At 45.5% G+C, this 18,494-nt stretch overlaps 1 protein-coding gene across 2 annotated transcripts in view; it reads left to right on the top strand.

The window, feature by feature from the left end:
* NUP93 (nucleoporin 93) overlaps positions 1-18,494 on the top strand; it is a 128,856-nt gene that overhangs the window by 10,731 nt on the left and 99,631 nt on the right. For both annotated transcript variants that reach the window (XM_061594361.1, XM_061594362.1), the window contains one exon: positions 17,236-17,442. In XM_061594361.1, coding sequence (XP_061450345.1) covers positions 17,264-17,442 — 179 coding nt within the window. In that variant the 5' untranslated portion in view covers positions 17,236-17,263. The remainder of the gene's footprint in view (positions 1-17,235; positions 17,443-18,494) is intronic.

Here is an 18,494-nt window from a genome sequence, read left to right as displayed (position 1 = left end):
GTAGCTCCTTCCAAGTGATTGTTGGCCTCTCTGGCTTTTCTCACAAGTCTCCTTCTTGCTCGAGTGCTGAGTTTTGAGGGACGGCCTTTTCTTGGCAGGGCCGGAGTGGTGTGATGCAGCTTCCACTTCCTGATTATTGATTTAGCTCTGCTCACTGGAATATCCAGACACCTGGATATTATTTTGTACCTTTTCCCTGTTTGTATGACATTATCTCTCACTTCTGTAGAATGCTCTTTGGTCTTCATTTTCCTTCAGATCCACAGCCTGACCAATGATCCTTCAACAGTGGGGGTTTTATCCTGACCATGTGACAGCAACTTTAATGGTTCACAGGTGAAGGCCAATGGTAAGGTAACTGTGTCCTCGATAGGGCAATTTCTTTCCTCTGTGTAAACTGGGAGCTTCTATAGCACAGGTGTTGAATGCTTATGCAACCGTCATGTTTCAGTTGTTTGTTTCTTACAAACATTTCCCATCATAAAACCAATGTCACCTTACAATAATTGATTTTGAGTTTGTGTTTCAAAATAAAATATGATACAGATTGAAATTACAATGTACCATTTGTAATTCAGTAATATGAGAGCATTGGTCAGGGGTCTGACTACTTTTGCAAGGCACTGTAGGTTTGAAAAATTGGCTTACCAATGCCAGGATATTTATTGGTTTACCAATGCCAGGGTGTCTGTGTTGTCAAGAACAACTTTTTTGTGAATAGCTACTGTTAATAACATCACTGTCTGTACTTGTTGCATTTCATTTCCTTATAACCTTTCTGTTTACAACCACCCCTCTCCTTTATGCATCTGATGGACTGTAGTCAATGTAAGCTTGTGCCACAATAAATTTGTTAGTCTTTAAGATGCCACAAGACTCTTTACTGTTTTTGCTGCAACAGGCTAACATGGTTAGTTACCGTCTTGGAAATTAAAACATTGGTGTCAGTATAAAAACAAAACATAATCAAAAGCCTGCCTAAATAAAATCATGTTCACTGGGTGGTGGGAATTAAAAAGGGAGGTGAGTAGGTGAACCCAATGCAGAAAAAAGTTCCACTGCGGAGGTGCAGCCACTGAAAAGCCCTCTCACATGTTCCAGCAAAAATAGCATCGCCCTGCATCAGGATGTAGAGAAGGGCCTTTCCATCGTAGGCATGGAATTCCTTTAGGCACCCTGGATCAAGCTATTTAGCTTTTATAAAGGTAATTACCAGAACTTTGAGTTGCACCTAGAAACTTATTGTTAACCAGGGCAGTTGTTCTACACTGGCCTTAATATGTTCACACATTTGTGTTCTCATGAGCACCCGAAACTCACTGTGGACCGGTTAAAGCTTCCAGAGGCTCTCTTCTTAGGTGGCCTCAAATAGATCACATTGCAGTAGTCCGATCTTGATGTAACCCCACAGTGGCTAGGTACAATCGCTCCAGAAATGGGTATCATGGGTGCCCCAGCCTAAGCTAGACAAAGGCCCTCTGGCCACAGCCATTTCCTTGCTATGCAGAAGCAAGTTGGGTTCAGGAGCACCCTCGAACTATTATGTATTTGTTTTTTATCCTGCCCTTCCTCCCAGAAGGAGCCATGGGTGACAAACAAAACACTAAAAACACTCTAAAACATCTTAAAAACAGACTTTAAAAACATATTAAAATGAAACATCTTTAAAAACATCTTTTTTAAAAAAAGCTTTTAAAACATGTTAAAAAGCAATTCCAACACAGACGCAGATTGGGATAAGGTCTTTAAGTAAACAGCTAATTGAAAGAGGAAGGTCTTCAATAGGTGCCAGAAAGATAACAGAGATGGCGCCTGCCTAATATTTAAGGGTAGGGAATGCCACAGGGTCAGTGCTGCCACACCATTTCCTATGTTATGCAGAACAGACTTCCTGATAAGATGGTACCTGCAGGAGGCCTATGTGACGCCCTTCCCTGGCTCTCCCTGTCAGGTTCCTACCTGCTTGTGGCTACTGCCTTTCACTAGGCACCACCAGGGACTCCACCAGTCCGGACTGTCCTTTTTATGGTTTCTCTCTCCGCTCTAGCACAGATCTCACTAGATCCCCCTGCTAGGCAGCACCACCAGTCATGTCCTATAGCCAATGTTCCCAGAGACTTTGCCTGAGTCTCTCTCTATCTGGTTACTTTTGTGACTGCGTGCTTATGCTGTTCCCAACCCCTTTGTATCTATATAGATAACTCATATAACTCGGGGTTGCTCTGGATACTTGTAATGTTATTATTCTCTTCACCGCTGCCACCATTTGTTACTGTTGCCCTTCAGCCTTGGTAATTACCTTGCCCTCCCTTCTGGTCTGTGAAAACCCCAGCCAAGGATCAGGCCTTCGGTAAACCAAAATAGTATTTATTAAATATCAGAAATAACAAGATTACTTTTATAATGGTACATAAGCATATGGTTTCATCTATTCCTCTGCTACTTGACTTATTATTAACTAGAACTCCAATTCCCTCTTTCTCCACACTCTCCTAACATCCACTACCAAACACCTTCTTTCCCTCACATTCACCAACTCTTCCACCTACTAACATCCACCCCCCTATTAACATCCACCCAGATTCAACTGTCATTCTTCCATTTATACTCTCAGCCATTCAAATGCTCAGCCAATCATCCAGCATTCTACTGCTCATCTACTGCCCCCTCCTCTTTCATTCCACTTACCATGTATCTTCTATACAAACAGCACTTACCATATTTACATTAATACAGGAACATCACAGCCCTCACCTGCAGAGCGCAGTGATCGACTGGGTACATAAGGGGTAAGACGGGCTTTCAGGTATCCTGGTCCTGAGCTGTATAGGGTTTTGTACACTAAACCAGAACCTTGAACTAGGCCCGGTAGGTAATGGGCAGCCAGTGCAATTCTTTCAGCAACGGGGTGACATGTTGGCGATACCCTGCCCCACTGAGCAGTTAAGCCGCTGCATTTTGCAGAAGCTGCAGCTTCCAGACCAACCTGAAGGGCAGCCCCACATAGAGCACATTACAGTAATCCAGCCTGGAGGTTACCAGCGCGTGGACAACAGTGGTCAGGCTATCCCTGTCCAGAAACAGCTGCAGCTGCCCTACCAGACGAAGCTGGTAAAAGGCACTGAGGTCACCTGGGCCTCTAGCGACAAGGATGGATCCAGGAGCACCCCCAGACTATGGACTTGCTCTTTCAAGCAGAGCTTGGAAAAGTTACTTTTTTGAACTACAACTCCCATCAGCCCAATCCAGTGGCCCTGCTGGATGGGGCTGATGGGAGTTGTAGTTCAAAAAAGTAACTTTTCCAAGCTCTGCTTTCAAGGGAGTATGACCCCATCCAAAGCAGGCAACTGACCAATTATCTGGACTCGGGAACCACCAACCCACAGTGCCTCTGTCTTGCTAGGATTCAGACTCAGTTTATTGGCCCTCACACAGCCCACCACCGAGTCCAGGCACCAGTCCAGGGCTTGCACAGCCTCTCCTGATTCAGATGTTACAGAGAAATAGAGCTGGGGATGCACCTTTTATCTTGCAAGGTGTATACTGCTTTGTCCGGAGCAGGCTGAAAAAGGCACATCCCGTTTTTATTTTATTTATTTATTTTATTATTTGATTGATATCCCGCCCTTCCTCCCAGCAGGAGCCCAGGGCAGCAAACAGAAATGCTAAAAATACTTTAAAACATTACAAAAAGACCTTAAAATACATTAAAACAAAACAACGTTAAAAACATTTTAATAAAGCTTTAAAAACATCTTTAAAAAAAGAAAGAGTTAAAAACATATTAAAAGCCATATTAAAAGCAATTCTAATGCAGACTGGGATAGGTCTCAACCTAAAAGGCTTGTTGAAAGAGGAAAGTCTTCAAAAGGCGCCTAAAAGTAGCAAAGATGGCGCCTGCCTAATATTTAAGGGGAGGGAATTCCACAGGGTAGGTGCCGCCACACTAAAGGTCCGTTTCCTATGTTGTGCAGAACAGACCTCCTGATAAGAGGGTATCTGCAGGAGGCCCTCACCTGCAGAACACAGGGATCGACTGGGTATATAAGGGGCAAGACGGTCTTTCAGGTATCCTGGTCCCAAGCTGTATAGGGCTTTGTACACCAAGACTAGAACCTTGAACTAAGTTGGCCCGGTAGCAAATGGGCAGCCAATGCAATTCTTTCAGCAGCGGGGTGACATGTTGGCATCCCGTTTTTCTGCAGGATTATCTAAAGCTGCATTAACTGTATAACTAATTAGCTTCTGTGCTGTTTGCATGCTGTGCTATCTAGCTGAAGCAATTAGTCGTTTTTTACCTTGCATTTTTTTTGCAATGCATCTCGCAACAGTATTTGGCACAAAAGGGGATGTTTCAGCCATGCATTTCCACCCTAGTTATTGGAAATACATAGCTTCTTTGGCAGTGTTGGGTTAGAGCATCCCAAGGGCATGTGTGTGTGCGTGCATGTGTACTTGTGTGAGACTTCTAGTACTGAATCTTTCACTATTAAATTGAATGCTTTAGAGCTGGATATGTTTGAACTCTCTTGGACTTGGAGTAATTGTACTTCTAAATACATTACTAAAAGCAAACTATAGGTTTCATGTGAGCTTAGCTTTCACAATATTCCAACACCAATGTTGGTGTTCAACAGCGCAGCTGTTATTCGTGGACAAAGCAATGTGGATTATTTTGTCCCTGCCTGCAGACTGGACTGTGCATTCAAGTAGCACAAGGTCATTTTCTTTACTACATGGGATCGTTTACATTGTAATTTGATTGTCCATTGGCGATGTATGTGTTTATCAGGTGGACCTGCATTGCAGGGCTAGAGTTACCATCGTTGAACGGAGTCTCTGTATGAATCCTAAATTGTCTGGGCTTTGCAAAGTGTTTCTTAGAACTTTTAAACGTTTCGTTATATGATCTTGTTTCCTTCTTGGGCATTACAAAGTGGTTGATCTTGAAGACAGCCTGTTGTGTCTTCATGTTTGGGTTGCAGTTCTATATTTTTTGTAAGACAAGAGCGTACCTTTTAATACGCAACCCACCAGGAATGCCTCCTGCTCAGTGTGGTTGGGCAAGGCCATAGCTGTACTGTCTTGTCTCTAGCGTGGGTCTGCAACTTCTCTTTTTATGGCCATGGCATAAATCTGTCATATCAAGGGACAGTTTCCACCGCCCACTTTTACACTGCCTATATGGGTGAAGTACCAGGAGATGATCGGGCATGCATGTATCGATTTCTTCAAGAGACCAGCCAGGTTAAAGTGCCAGGCTATGACCTGGGAGACCAGGGTTCAAATCCCCACTCAGCCACGAAGCTCACTGGGTGACCTTGGGCCAGTCTCTCAGCCTACCGTACCTCACAGGCTTGTTGTGAGGATAAAATTGAGAGGGCGGAACCATGCCTGTATGCCACCTTGAACTCCTTGGAGGAAAGGTGGGATATAAATGTAATAAATAAATAATAAGTGTTTCAACACAGCGTTTGACTGTGGCGCTTAAATGACATGCTTGTGCATGTGTTCTTTCATTTGTCCTGTGTTCAGAGAACAGGGCAAAAAGATGAGCAGGGTGAAATTCTGTTGCCTTCGGGTTATTTATTTATTTTTATTTATTCAGTTTGCAGTGGACCCAAAGGAAAGAAGCCCTGTCTTCCTACTTAGCAACCGCAGATTGCTTTTGTGCTTGCCTGAGTAGAGGTTCCTCAACGTGGTGGTTGTGAGCTGCTTTAAATGTAATAGAAAACGGTGGAGGAGAGAGATCCTGTGCAAGCCTCTTCCAGGCTAACTAATCAAGCTGAGGAAGGATCAGCTGGTGGCGGCAACCTTGATTTTATGTGAATGAGAGTCAGAAAAGAAGGAATTGAGCAGGGGCCAAAATGCAGTTTCCAGCATTATGGGCTAATCTTCTTGGTCGGGTGTGCTGCAAGTTATCAGGAGCAGGAGAGCGTGCCATTTGAGTAGCATATGAAGCAGGTTTGGCTGTAGGCTGCATAGCTGAGAAGCAGGGAGCAACGCTGCGTTGAAGAACCACGTACAGGCCCCTGATTCTCTGCCTTAGCCAGCTTTGTGAGACTTCCTGCTCCTTTCTGGTCCTGCCAGAAACCCTTGTTGCAGGAGTGGGGAACCTCAGGCCCCAGGGACCAAGTGTGGCCCTCCAGGTCTCTCTGTTTGGCCCTTGGGACTGTCCCCAGGTCACCACCCTTCAGCCACATCCTCTTTCCCCAGGCCACACCTCTCCCTGGCCTTGCTTCGCATCCTGTTTGAATGCTTTTGCCTGGCTGGAATTTGCCCTTGATAACGGCTCTTGTTTGCCTGGATGGAGGAGACAGAGGGGTGTGTGGGTGTATGTGCAGCAAGTCTAGTCTACTGTACAAAGGTTATATTTATATCCATTGCTCTGCCCACTTCTGCCTGTGGTCCTGCCTGTCGCTGGCATGTGACACCTGGAGGGTGCCCAGAAAGAAATGCATCTTTCGGGTTGAGAAAAGTTCCCATTCCTGGACTACAGGCACAAGAAAGGCCTTGAGAGGTGCGCAATCATTACGAAGGCGCTATATGTGTGTGTGCAAGAGTTGCATTGACTGGAAGAGGTGGCCCAGCATTCCATCTAATTGATCAGTCCAGCCATGTATAAACTCTCTTGTGTGTGAGGGGTCAGAGAGGAGCCCCCATCTTTGCTGGTGGCTGCATCTGTCATCTTGAGTGGTGCCCTTCACACGTTCCTTGCCTTTCTGTAGGGTCAGGGTTATCAAAATAAATTGTTACCTCTTGACATCCCCTTTCTTGCTGCTGTAGGGCCACTGAATGCCCTCCGCTGCAGCTTGGTGCCCTCATGTGGAAGGAAAGTGTTTTGGGCTTGGAAAAGTGATGAAGGATCTCTCCCTCCTCAGCTTCTTACAGAAACCTGGGTGTCACTTGATGGGTGGAAGTTGAAGAGATGAAGGGCTCAATAACTAGCAAAGGCTGAAGATGACCTTGGATTCAGGCTCCTGGGCATGGGTTCTGTCCAGCTAAGTTCTGCTGTGAGTAGAACCATTGAAATTAGTGAACCTAAGTTAGTCATACAGTAGGGCCCTGCTCATACAGCGAGTTACGTTCCGGACCCCCGCTGTAAAGCGAAAACCGCTGTAAAGTGGATCCCATTGACTTACATTGACCAAAATGGCCCCCGGCGGCAAAAAACCGCCGTAAAAGTGGAACAAGCGCTGTAAAGCGGGGCCTTTCTACAACTCACAACCGCTGTATTAGCGGAACGCTGTAAAGCGGGGCCCTACTGTATTCATTTCAGTGGGTATACTCTGAGTAGAACTAACATTGGCTACAACCCAAAGCCTTCAGGTCTTGTACCTCCTATTCATTTTATTTATTATTTATTACATTTATACCCCGCCTTTCTTTCACCATGGAACCAAAGGCGGCATACATGTTCCCAGGCGGTCTCCCATCCACGCACTGACCAAACTCAAAGCTGCTTAGCTTCAGCAAGGTGGTGGCCTCATGTGCCTTCAGACCATAGCCTGGGACTATTTGACCATTTCAATCATGCCTGAGTGAGAGAAGTTCCTGGAGGATTGCAACCCAATGCCTCCCCCGTACTCGGCTTGTATAGCTATACTCCAGGTGTCTGCCACTTCTCCCATTGCTAATTTTCCCCAGCACCAACAGAGGAGAATTAACACAATTCTCACATGCTTTATCGTTTTCCCCCCCGACTGCTCTTTTCAGGGTTTGGAGTAGTGACACTGCCAAGGGAATGTCATTTTGTCCAGGTTGAAAGAACAAGGGATATTGCATTCCACATCTGTTCTTCTAAATATTTAACTTCGCCTTCCCCAACCTGGTGCCCTCCTGATGTTTTGGACTACATCTCCCATCAGCCCCAACATCGTATGGCTGTGTTGGCTGGGCTGTTGGAAGTTGTAGCCCAAAACATCTGGAGAGCACCAGGTTGACTTAACGGATCCAAAAAGGTTCCAATTTACCTGACCACCACCAACTTTTCATACCCTTTTTGGCTTATGTTCCTTCAATGAATGTGATGAATGGCAAAACAGACGCTGGTTATTTTTCCCTTTTGTTTCCCAAACATTATAGATAAGTTTTAATGGAGGTCGCTGTTTCAGAGCACATATATTGGCTTAATGCAGCAGCAACCATTGACAGATCATCAATCTTGTTTTTACAGAGTAGTCTCGCTTTACCTGGCTTTTGGCCTGCTATTCAATCAGGATTCAGATAACTTAGTTGACTTTCTTCTGCCCACTTCACCTCTCTCTGAGGTCTCAGTTGTTGCTATTTGCCCAGCAGACGTGAAGATCCTGGCTTCATTCTGCTAGTGACTAGTGCTTCCCATACTGAGCAGCCACATAAAGAGTCTGACTGCAGTCCCTTGAATGCAGTAAAATTCTATCCATGTCAAGGCTATAATGTTTATGCACTGATGGTCTGGAAAATATTGAATCCCACAATTTGGGAGGAAAGCCCCCAATTCTCGGTTGGTCCAGGGATAAATAGCCTTCGAGCAACAAAAGCACTTAAAGAAACACTCCTGTCTTTACTCCACATTTGCCATAATCAGGCCTGGCTTTCTGAATCCTGCCTCCTGAATTTACGTCCAGTCCTTAAAGTCAGATTGTAAAATCAGAGGGTCACAACTTTTGATGCTATGGCCTAGGACAGTTGTGGGGAAACCTTGGCCCTCCAGATATTGTGAACTGCAACTTCCATCAGTTCCAGCAAGCATGCCTGATGGCCAGGGATAATGGGGGGTGTAGTTGAGCAACATCTGGAGTTCCCCACATCTGACCTAGGATCTTGATTTATTTTTATTTCAGCCCTGAGTAAGGCTGCTGCTGGTGATTTTGAAATTTGAAACATTTTTTCAAGCCCTACGTTAACTATGGATACTAAAATATTTTTTTCAAACTGGAGAGAGAAATGGATCCATTAGAAAAAGAATCCACTAATGGTGGGCTGGTGACCATAGTCTGTGAAAGGAAATGAAGGCACCCTCAGATGGTTAATTTTATAGCATTTTTAGAGTGCAGAGGTGAGGTTTGGGCAGTAAATGTTTCATTTGTCTGAGCAGCAACCCTATGAGGTGAGCCGTTAATATTCCCATTTAACAGATAGGAAACTGAGGCGGAGAATGGTTTTGAGCAGGGGATTGGACCTGGGCCTCTCCAGTCAAGTCGTAGCATTCTGTTTCCCAGACTGGCTCTCTGTGCTGAAGGATCAGGATCTGCTGGGGGGGGGGAGGAAACCTCTCCAATCCTAGTCTGTGGCATGGACGGGGGCACCAGGCAGCAGGATTTGGACTGCCCCCACCAATCTTGATTTGTTGTTGACATCTTTGCTGGGTAGTGTGTTGTAATTGTATTAGATGTTACTTCAGTTTAGTCTGCAATCCACTACTAACTTACTTGGGAGTACTTCCAATGGAACCTAGTGGGACTTTCTTCTGAGTAGACAAGCATTGTTGGCCTCTTGTGGAATCAACATGTCATGCCAAGGTCAAAGAGCCAGTTTGAACCTTAAGAAGGCATTCTGGTACAGCACTCCACGTGACTGTCACTTAAAAGTACACGGGAGGAGCAACTTGCTTAACATTCTCCCTCCCAAACCAAAGTTTAAATGTATTTATTTCATATATTTATGGTGCTTGATGGCTGCTTTTCTTCTCCAGAAAGGACCCACATTGGTATGTAATACTGAAATCACAAAAGTCAGTTAAAATTATGAAGTCAACCCAGTTTGAAAACCAGCAATTCCCAAAACAATAGTAATTCCTTATCCCCCCCCTTAACATGTCTTTGTTTTTCTTTTATATTTTCTCCCTTCTTAATCTTGTATAAATTCTAGGCAGTGAATAAATTCCACAAGGAAAGCAAAGGACAGGATGTCCGCAGGACCTGTGAAACAGAGATGTACGAAGACAATGCAGTTATGGGGATGTTGATTATTTTGTTTTTATCTGTTTTTAAGTTTTTTTATTGAGACCTCAACTTTTGAAAAAATGTATAAAATGCTGAGGTTTTGGTTCATGCGGGTTTTATCTGGAGACTTGTGGGATAAACCTTCTTTGCTGCGAATGCCAGCCTTTGTAGGTGTCCCCCTGATGGTGTGAATCATCTTTTGGAATCCACTGCTCTCCATTAGCCTTACCATTTTATTTTTTGTTTTATTTAAAAGTGTTTCTGGACCAGAGCTTGGAAAAGTTACTTTTTTGAACTACAACTCCCATTAGCCCCAGCCAGCGCCGTGCTGGCTGGGGCTGATGGGAGTTGTAGTTCAAAAAAGTAACTTTTCCAAGCTCTGGTCTGGACCATGTAATATTTAAAAAATTTCTAATGCTTTTGCATGAGATTGGGGAAGGCTGGTTTAAGAGATGCTCGATGGGCCCCTCTGGTTTTCTCCACCCTTCCACCCCACCCCACTCTTGCTGTTTGGATAAATGAAGGGTCAGAAGCGAGCAAGTGGCTTAAATCGAGCAATATGCTTAGGACCTTCTCCAAAGTTTACGGGCCTGAACGTTCCAGCATTATCACAGATTTGTGCGTGTGTGTTTTATACTGATTTACGGTCAGTTCCCTGTGTACCTTTTAAAAAGGGAGAGCAGGGAAATGCATAATCAGAAGCAGCCCTTGGAGTGTGCTTTGCTTTACGTGCTGATTGGCTTCATTGTCATCAGAGAAGTTTGCTGGTGTTCTTGCTGCCGTAGTTAATGAAAAAGAGAAGTGAACTGGATCAAAGCAGGGCCTCTGCTGTTCTTGCTGTCAGCGCCAGATGCACTGCTGCTCCTTCTGGAACCGGCAGTAGCAGCCTTAACTGGCTGGGAAGGCGGCTGCCGTGGTCACTGGCTGCCGGCAGAGGCTGTTCTGTCAGCGGTGCACAGTCATTCTCTGCCAAAGGGGAAGCGGCTCACCAGTAGATGCTGAGGCGACATCCTGTACTGCATTGCAGGGCATGAAATTGCCTTTGCTCCATGGCCTTGCTCTCTCCATGGCTTCCGTGTCTATCGCCCATGCTGTTTGTTGGCTCATTGAAGCCTGATTGCCAGTTAGGCTAACAAAGAGGATGCTGCCAGTGCCTGGTGATGGGGGAAGGTTCACATGCATTGTCTGGAGCTAGCCTGATAGTTTGCAGTTTGGCGTTTGCATGAATGCCGAGATTAGGTATTGGCTTCTCTTTTTCAGGAGCAAAACGTCTGTTGTCGTGATGGGTAGGGCGTGTGCTGGGAAAGGGTGTGCATATTCTCCAGCCCCTAGGTTCCAGGGTGTACATTGCGTCTCCCTTGTAGGGTCCTTTCCAGCATGGGCCAGACCACCTGGGGTGTCGGGTAGGTTTTCCGTTTGTTTGAGATTCTGTCCTCATGTGCAGCACTTTACTTTGCTAACCATACCTACAGGGAATCTGCACGGTGGTTTCTGTTTCTTAGTTATCCTTGATTGGGACAGAATGTTGGGAAATGCCTTAATTTATTCTGGGGTGGGGAACTTTAGGCCTGTGGCCCTCCAGGCCTCTCTGACTGGCCCTTAGAATCCCAGGCCACGCCGTCTCCCTGGGCCACACCTCTCACCACTCCTGCTGCACAGCTTCCTCAGCTGCCTTTACATGTTCTTGAACTGTGTTAATGCCTCTTGTTTGCCTATATAGGGAGAGAGATGTGTGGGAGAGTGTATAGAAACCTTGTGACTGAATGTAGCTTACTGTGGAAAGATAAGAATTATATATGGTGTTTTGCTCGCTTTTCTCTTTGGCCCCGCCCACCACCTCCATGTGCCCCCCCCCCCAAGGTTCCCACTCCGATTTATGCTGATACCAGTGGGCCTGAACAAGGATTGCTTCTTTGTCTACCCTAATAGGGAAGTGGAGAATGGGCTGGTTCAGATGCCTTGGGTATGCCACAGAAGGTTAGATTAGACAGATCGACAAACCTCACCTAAGAAGAGAAATAAACGACCACAGGCAGATCAATGCAAACGGAAGTGAGAAGTAAGACCACAGAGTGAGGTTGGCACACTGAAAATCAAGCTGTATAAATTCTGGCTTTCTAAGCACTTAACAGATTGTAGCCTGCTTTGGCATAACTTATGTCTCCCTGAGAGTTCTTTGAAGTGACTCCTACGCGGGAATACATGTGAAAAGTGTTAATGTTGGATGGAAGCCCCTTGTGGATTTTCTGGAAGATAGCTGTGATCGGGATATTAGATTCCTGCCAGCCACTGCTCGTAAGTCTTTCCCCAAAAATCCACAAGGGTTTCTTCAACTGTAACTCTGAGCTAGCTTCTGTATGAGGCCTAGAGCGTCAGACGTGAAGCCCAAAGCGCTGGTGCGTAGCCCTTCTCTATAATAATATTTTAACTAGATTTCTAGCCTTTCCCTGTGCCCCAGGCTTGAAATGAAAGAAACAAATATAAAGCATCCACTTTGAATCCAAGATAGATGATAAGTTCAGTGATGGGTGGGATTTGAACTCCAGCCACCAAAATCTAGCCCATTTGACAAGCCATGTAGTATTTCTGTTGGAGATTTGGAACTTTGGGGAACTTCAAGGAAAGGGCAGTTCCACAGCTACTTCAGGTAACCCGCCCCTACCTTTTGGCTTTAATCATACTAAGTATTTACAGAGTGCTGTTTCCTTCATGCTTAGCTTACTCATCCTTAAAACACCCCTGTAAGGTAGGCAGTGGTGGAGGCTGCTGCTGCTGCAGCTACTGTTATCATCCCCATAATATATCTGGACTGAGACAGTGGCATGCCTAAGGCCAGGGGTTCCCAATCTGTGGTCCGTGAGTTCATTCAGGTGGTCCACAGCATGTCCACATTAAATATTCTTACTGATTTTTATTTATATTTTATTGCTTCTTTTCTTTTATAGCATTTTATTGTGTTACAGTTTAAATTCTATGTAACTCAGTAGAAGAAATGAAGCAATAAAAATGCAATTAAAAATCATACAGCATCTAGCACAGGCCCATTACAATTGATACAACAGGCAGAAAAATCATTAAGTGATTAATAAGCTTGTTCAAGCTCTAAGAACTTCAGAGGAGGCCCTTCTCTTGGTCCCGCCACCCTCACAGACACGTCTGGTGGGAACACAGGAGAGGGCCTTCTCAGTGGCTGCCCCAAGGCTCTAGAACTCCCTTCTTAAAGGTGGTTAAATCAACTCCCTCCTTGCTGTCCTTCCGCCAGCAGGTGAAAAAACTTCCATCCCAACAGGCTTTTGGGAACTGACTGCAAGGGCTTTTCATAGTGTGCCGTTCTACTTACCTGTATCTTTGGCTTTTTAAATGAATTTGTTGTAAGTGGTTTCAATTCTGTAGATTAATTACATTTTAACCATATCTTTTTGTATGTTTTTATCTGAATTTGTTTTAATTTTTGTAAGCCACTTTGAGTCCCAGTTTTGGGGAAAAGGCAGGATATAAATGAGTAAAATAATAAGTGGTCTGCCAAGACCCTCAGCAATTTTCAAGTGGTCCATGGGGCGGGGGGGACACGTTTGGGAACCGCCGCCTAAGGCCACTTAGTACGTCAGCGACCTGAGCTGAAATTTGAAGCAGAGTCTTCATGGCTCACATCTTATGGTTATCTTTGTAGTCTGTGGCGGTCAGCCTGTGTCTTCATGCGTGGATGTGGCAATGGCTCCGGTGTGGCATAGCCATGCAGCACAGCAGCAGAGCGGTGGAGCAGGCTTAGTACAGGGATGGGAAACCAAATGTGGCGCCCCCAGGCCTCTCTGTCTGGCCTTTGGGATTCTTCCTAGGCCACACCGTTCTCCCTAGGCTACGCTTCTCATCAGCCCTAATCACCCCCTCCTTGAGAGGTTTTGCCTGGCTGGACGGTGTCCTTGAACTTTCGTAATGTCTCTGGGTTGCCTGGATGGAGGGGGCACGCGAGTGCGTGTAGAAACGAGCTTTTCATACGGAGGTAGAATTCACATCTGTTGCTTTGTCTGCTTTTGCCTCTGGCGCTCCTCACCACTGGTATGTGCTCCATCCCGACCCCCCCCCCCCCGGAAGGTTGTCCGGATGGGAATGCAGCCCTCGGTCTGAAAAAAAGGTTCCCCACTCCTGATTTCGTACTTGTATCTGGGCCAGGCAAACCCCTCTTGCCACAGAATAATATGATGGACACACAGGAAGCATCTGCCGCTCATAGTGTCTTCCACCAACTTCAGTCGACAGCTTTGTCCCTTGCTGGAAAGAGATGGTTTGCCCACAGTTGTCCAGGCTCCAGGACCATCCCGGCTAGAGTGCATAATCTATTGGGCTGCCTCTGAACATGAAGGTGTTGGAATGAAGCAGACAGCAAGGAAGAGAGCAGAGACAACTTCAGGGCCTGCTCCAGTCAGACTGTGTCTCTTCTGTCCAGGCAACTTTACATTTTATATCATTTATTTGTTTTGGTATTTGGTTATGGTAAACTGCAGTACTTTGGCAGAAAGGCAGCATATCAATGCAAAAAAAAGTAAATAACGTGTGTGGAAGCTTCAGCTGTTGAAGAATCCAGCAGGTATGTTGTTAATGGATGTTGACTGCTGCAGACCGATTACTCTGGTGTTTAAAAGGTTTCACTGGCTCCCAGTTTCTTCCCAGGCTCAATTCAGAGCACTAGTTGTTTCCGCTTTTTAACCCTAAAAGACCTGAGCATCTCAATCACTGTTTTGGCCCATGTGAAGCTCCCTGCTTCTTAAGATCTTCAGAGACTCTTCCTTGGATATCTCTATCTTTTCAGAATAAGCAGGGAGTGGCTAGATAAAGGGAGAGAGGAAAGCCTTCTCTGTCTTGCCATCCAAACCTCCCTAGACATGTTTGCCTGGCAATGTCTTTGCTCTCTTTTAGGAACCATTTTTTTTGTGCTGTCAATGGTACCTGAGGTCATTTAATGGCTTTAATTACTCTTTTTATCTGTAGATTTATCCAGTTTGTTGTTGTGAGCCAGCCACCTTGTGGGTACTTGCAGTGAAAAGTGGAATATAAATCTCATAAGTAAATAATAACAATGGCACTCTATTGGTGTTCGGCCAAGAATGGGTACGCTGCCATTGCAACTGAGTGTCCCCTAACAGAATACATTTTTCCTTGTGGGTTGTGAAAGTTGTTGTTGAGAAGTAATTGTCTGCGGGTGGCAATGATTTTTTGCAGTTAGCAGAGCTGATTTACTGCTGGTGTAACAGCCATGGTAATTAAAACCTGTTAGTGGCGCAGAGTGGTAAGCGGTGAGCTCTGCTCACGGCCGGAGTTCCATTCCAACGGAAGGAGGAAGTCGAATCTCCGGTAAAAGGGGTCGAGGTCCACTCAGCCTTCCATCCATCCGTGGTCGGTAAAATGAGTACCCGGCATATGCTGGGGGGTAAAGAAAGGCCGGGGAAGGAACTGGCAATCCCACCCCATATATACGGTCTGCCTAGTAAACGTCGCAAGATGTCACCCTAAGAGTCGGAAATGACTCGCACTACAAGTGCGGGGACACCTTTACCTTTAGTGAATATATGGCAGTGTTTGCTTCCTTTTGACCATAGGTGAGCATCTCTGGCTGTGAAAATGTTCTCTGTGTGCATCAGAATTGTTATATATAATGACTGGTGCATCTTCACATACAGTAGGGCCCTGCTTATACGGCAGGTTAGGGACCAGGCCCCCGCCGTAAAGCAGAACCCATAGACTATAATGGGGCCGTTGCACGAAAATGACGCGGAAACATTGCAAAAGAGCAAACATTGGCTTTAAAATGGAAAACGAAAGCCGCCGCATTAGCAGAACGCCGGGAAGCAAAGCGCCGGGGAGCGGGGCCCTACTGTAACATGTTCCTAGCAAGTCTTAACAAAACTGCTAAGTTCTTGAAAAGTGGCTGCATATTTGATACTTTCATCTGTGGAAGGTTGGATGAATTGACTTTTCAGAGGTTGCAATAGTTGTGTGGAATAGTTTTTTTAAAAAAGCATTAAAATAAGACATAAGGTGACCCAGGTGGCCATAGTGAACAATCTTCCTAATGATACACAGGTTGGCATCTCCTGGAGCAGCAAGCTGGATCCCCCTGGCTTGTGATGACTTCTCAGCCCCTGCTCTCAGGCACATAGCGTGTGATCTATTATGTCACATGTAATTCATAAGGCTTGACCTCGAAAGGATATTTTTCTTAGGGTTTATTTTTGAAGTTGGTGTGTTTTGATGATTGGTTTTAAGAGATTAAAAATACAAGAACATAAGAACAATGCTGTTGGATCAGACCAAATGCCTGTCTAATTCAACATCCTGTTTTCCCACAGTAGCCAATCAGATGCCTTTGGGAAGCCCACAAGCAATACATGATGGCAATAGCACTCTCCCACTGTTGCTCCCCAGCAGCTCTGCTTCCAAACCGGGAAATAGTTTACACTCATTGTGATACTGTTGTCCTCCATGTATTTGTCTAATTCCTCTTAAAGCTGCCAATTATTACAAGCGAAGGTTTTAATATGCTTGTATTCAGATTTCATTTCAACATGGATAGCTAAAAAGAGGGAGGCTGAACATAGGATAAGAAAGAAAGAGAAAAGATACCCCCCCTCCAAATTTTTATCTACCCTGACTAGCACATGCTCTGTGGCTGCATCCTTAGGTAGCACCAGTGCCCTACAAAAGGCACCAGCTTCTGGGCCCCAGATGATAAAAATGTGCAGTGTGTGGTAGGGGAATCCCATTGGCCATATTGGGGACCCCAAAGGTTTTGATAAGAGAGCCCTGTTTTTGCTACCCCTGCTCTGAACACTTTAGTTTTCCTATGGTATTGATGTTTCGCTGTCCTTGCAGTTAACCCTTTGCTGGAGTTGAGTAGCAGTGCCTTCTGGGTGGTGACTGTTCCACACTGCCTCTCATCAAATGATAGACATTTATTTGCATCAGCCACCAGCCATTGCAAGCAGATAAAATTGCTTAATTAAATTAAAAATGTTACAATTAAAAACTTGGGAGAGTGTCATTTGAGAGCCTTTATTTTAATGGCAGCTGCTAGAAATTTTACACTCTTTCCTGTTGCCAGCTGGTGATATATGGGAGGACTGGCAGATATGTTGCCCTTATCCATAAAACTACCCATAACTAGCTTCAGGCTCTCATTTCCCCCCGCCCTCCCCCCCTGTTTAATTGGAGGTTGACATAAGGTAGCCAGTTGTTGTTGGCAAGAGCCTTTTCTGGCTTAATTCGATTGTATCTTTCTTCTTTCTGAGGTGCCTTTTATACCTATTTCCCTTAGGTTTTCTACATAGTGACCAGCCTCACAGATGGATGGAGAAGGGTTTGGGGAACTCCTGCAGCAGGCAGAGCAACTTGCAGCAGAGACGGAGGGCATCGCTGAGCTTCCTCATGTTGAACGCAATCTCCAAGAGATCCAACAGGCAGGAGAGCGCCTGCGTTCCCGGACACTAACTCGCACCTCCCAGGAAACTGCTGATGTCAAGGCGTAAGTTCCTGGTTTGCTTGAAACATTCTGTCTTATAGTTAAGATGATAGAGTTGCAGATCTAAGAATACCTTACTAGATAGGGAGTAAACCCTCTTGAATTCCCTGGGACTGAATTCTGAGTAGACACACTTAGGATTGCACTGTAGGTCAAAGTTGTTTTTACATTGCTAGCTTTACGTGCTGTCTGTAATACAGTGTTGTTTTGAATAGTTTTATGTAATTTTAGTATTGTGAGCTGCCCTGATGTCCCTTTGGTCTTCCTCCCTTCGGGGAGGAAGAACGGGCTACACATTTAAAATAAATAAAATAAAATATTTGAGCCTTACTAGGAAAAAGCTCAGGGCTATTGCTCTAAGCCTTTTTGGCACTGTGAAAATTTTAGGTGAGCAGTCTGATTAATGCAGACTGATTTCTCCTCCAAATACGGTAACCTGTGCTGTTGGATTTGGGGATATTTTCTGGTGGGGGGGTGTTATCTCCAGGTTGCCAGCAAGCATGTAAGGAAAGGAAATTGACAACTGGAACAACCTTTTGCTCCTTGGCTTGGCTCAATGCTTGGTGGGCTTCTTGGACAGAAAGGCTGTGTTCTCACATCATGTTAAAATGTACAGTAGGGCCCCACTTATACGGCAGGTTAGGTTCCAGACCCGCGCCGAAAAGTGAAAACTGCCGAAAAGCAGATCAGCTGTAACGCGGGGGTATGGAATCTAACCCGCTGATTATGCCGGAGGAGGAGAAGATCAGCTGTAGCGCTCTACAGCTGATCTTCCCCTCCTCCGGCGCAATCAGCTGGAGTGTGGGAGTCTGATCGTGCCAGAAGAGGAGGAGATCAGCTGTAGAGCGCTACAGCTGATCTCCTCCGACGCAATCAGCGGGATAGGTTCCAGACCCTGGCGCTACAGCTGATCTGCTTTTCAGCGGTTTTCCCTTTTCTGCACGGGTCTGGAACCTAACCTGCCGTATGAGTGGGGCCCTACTGTACATTTTAATATGATGTGAGAACAGAGCTTCCCCTCCTCCAGCGAGATCAGCTGGAGCGCGGGGAGCTCC

This window comes from Rhineura floridana, chromosome 13, assembly GCF_030035675.1.
Source record: "Rhineura floridana isolate rRhiFlo1 chromosome 13, rRhiFlo1.hap2, whole genome shotgun sequence".
Classification (NCBI taxonomy): domain Eukaryota; kingdom Metazoa; phylum Chordata; class Lepidosauria; order Squamata; family Rhineuridae; genus Rhineura; species Rhineura floridana.
The sequence above is the reverse complement of the archived record's forward strand: the minus strand, read 5'-3'. Positions and strand labels throughout refer to the sequence as shown.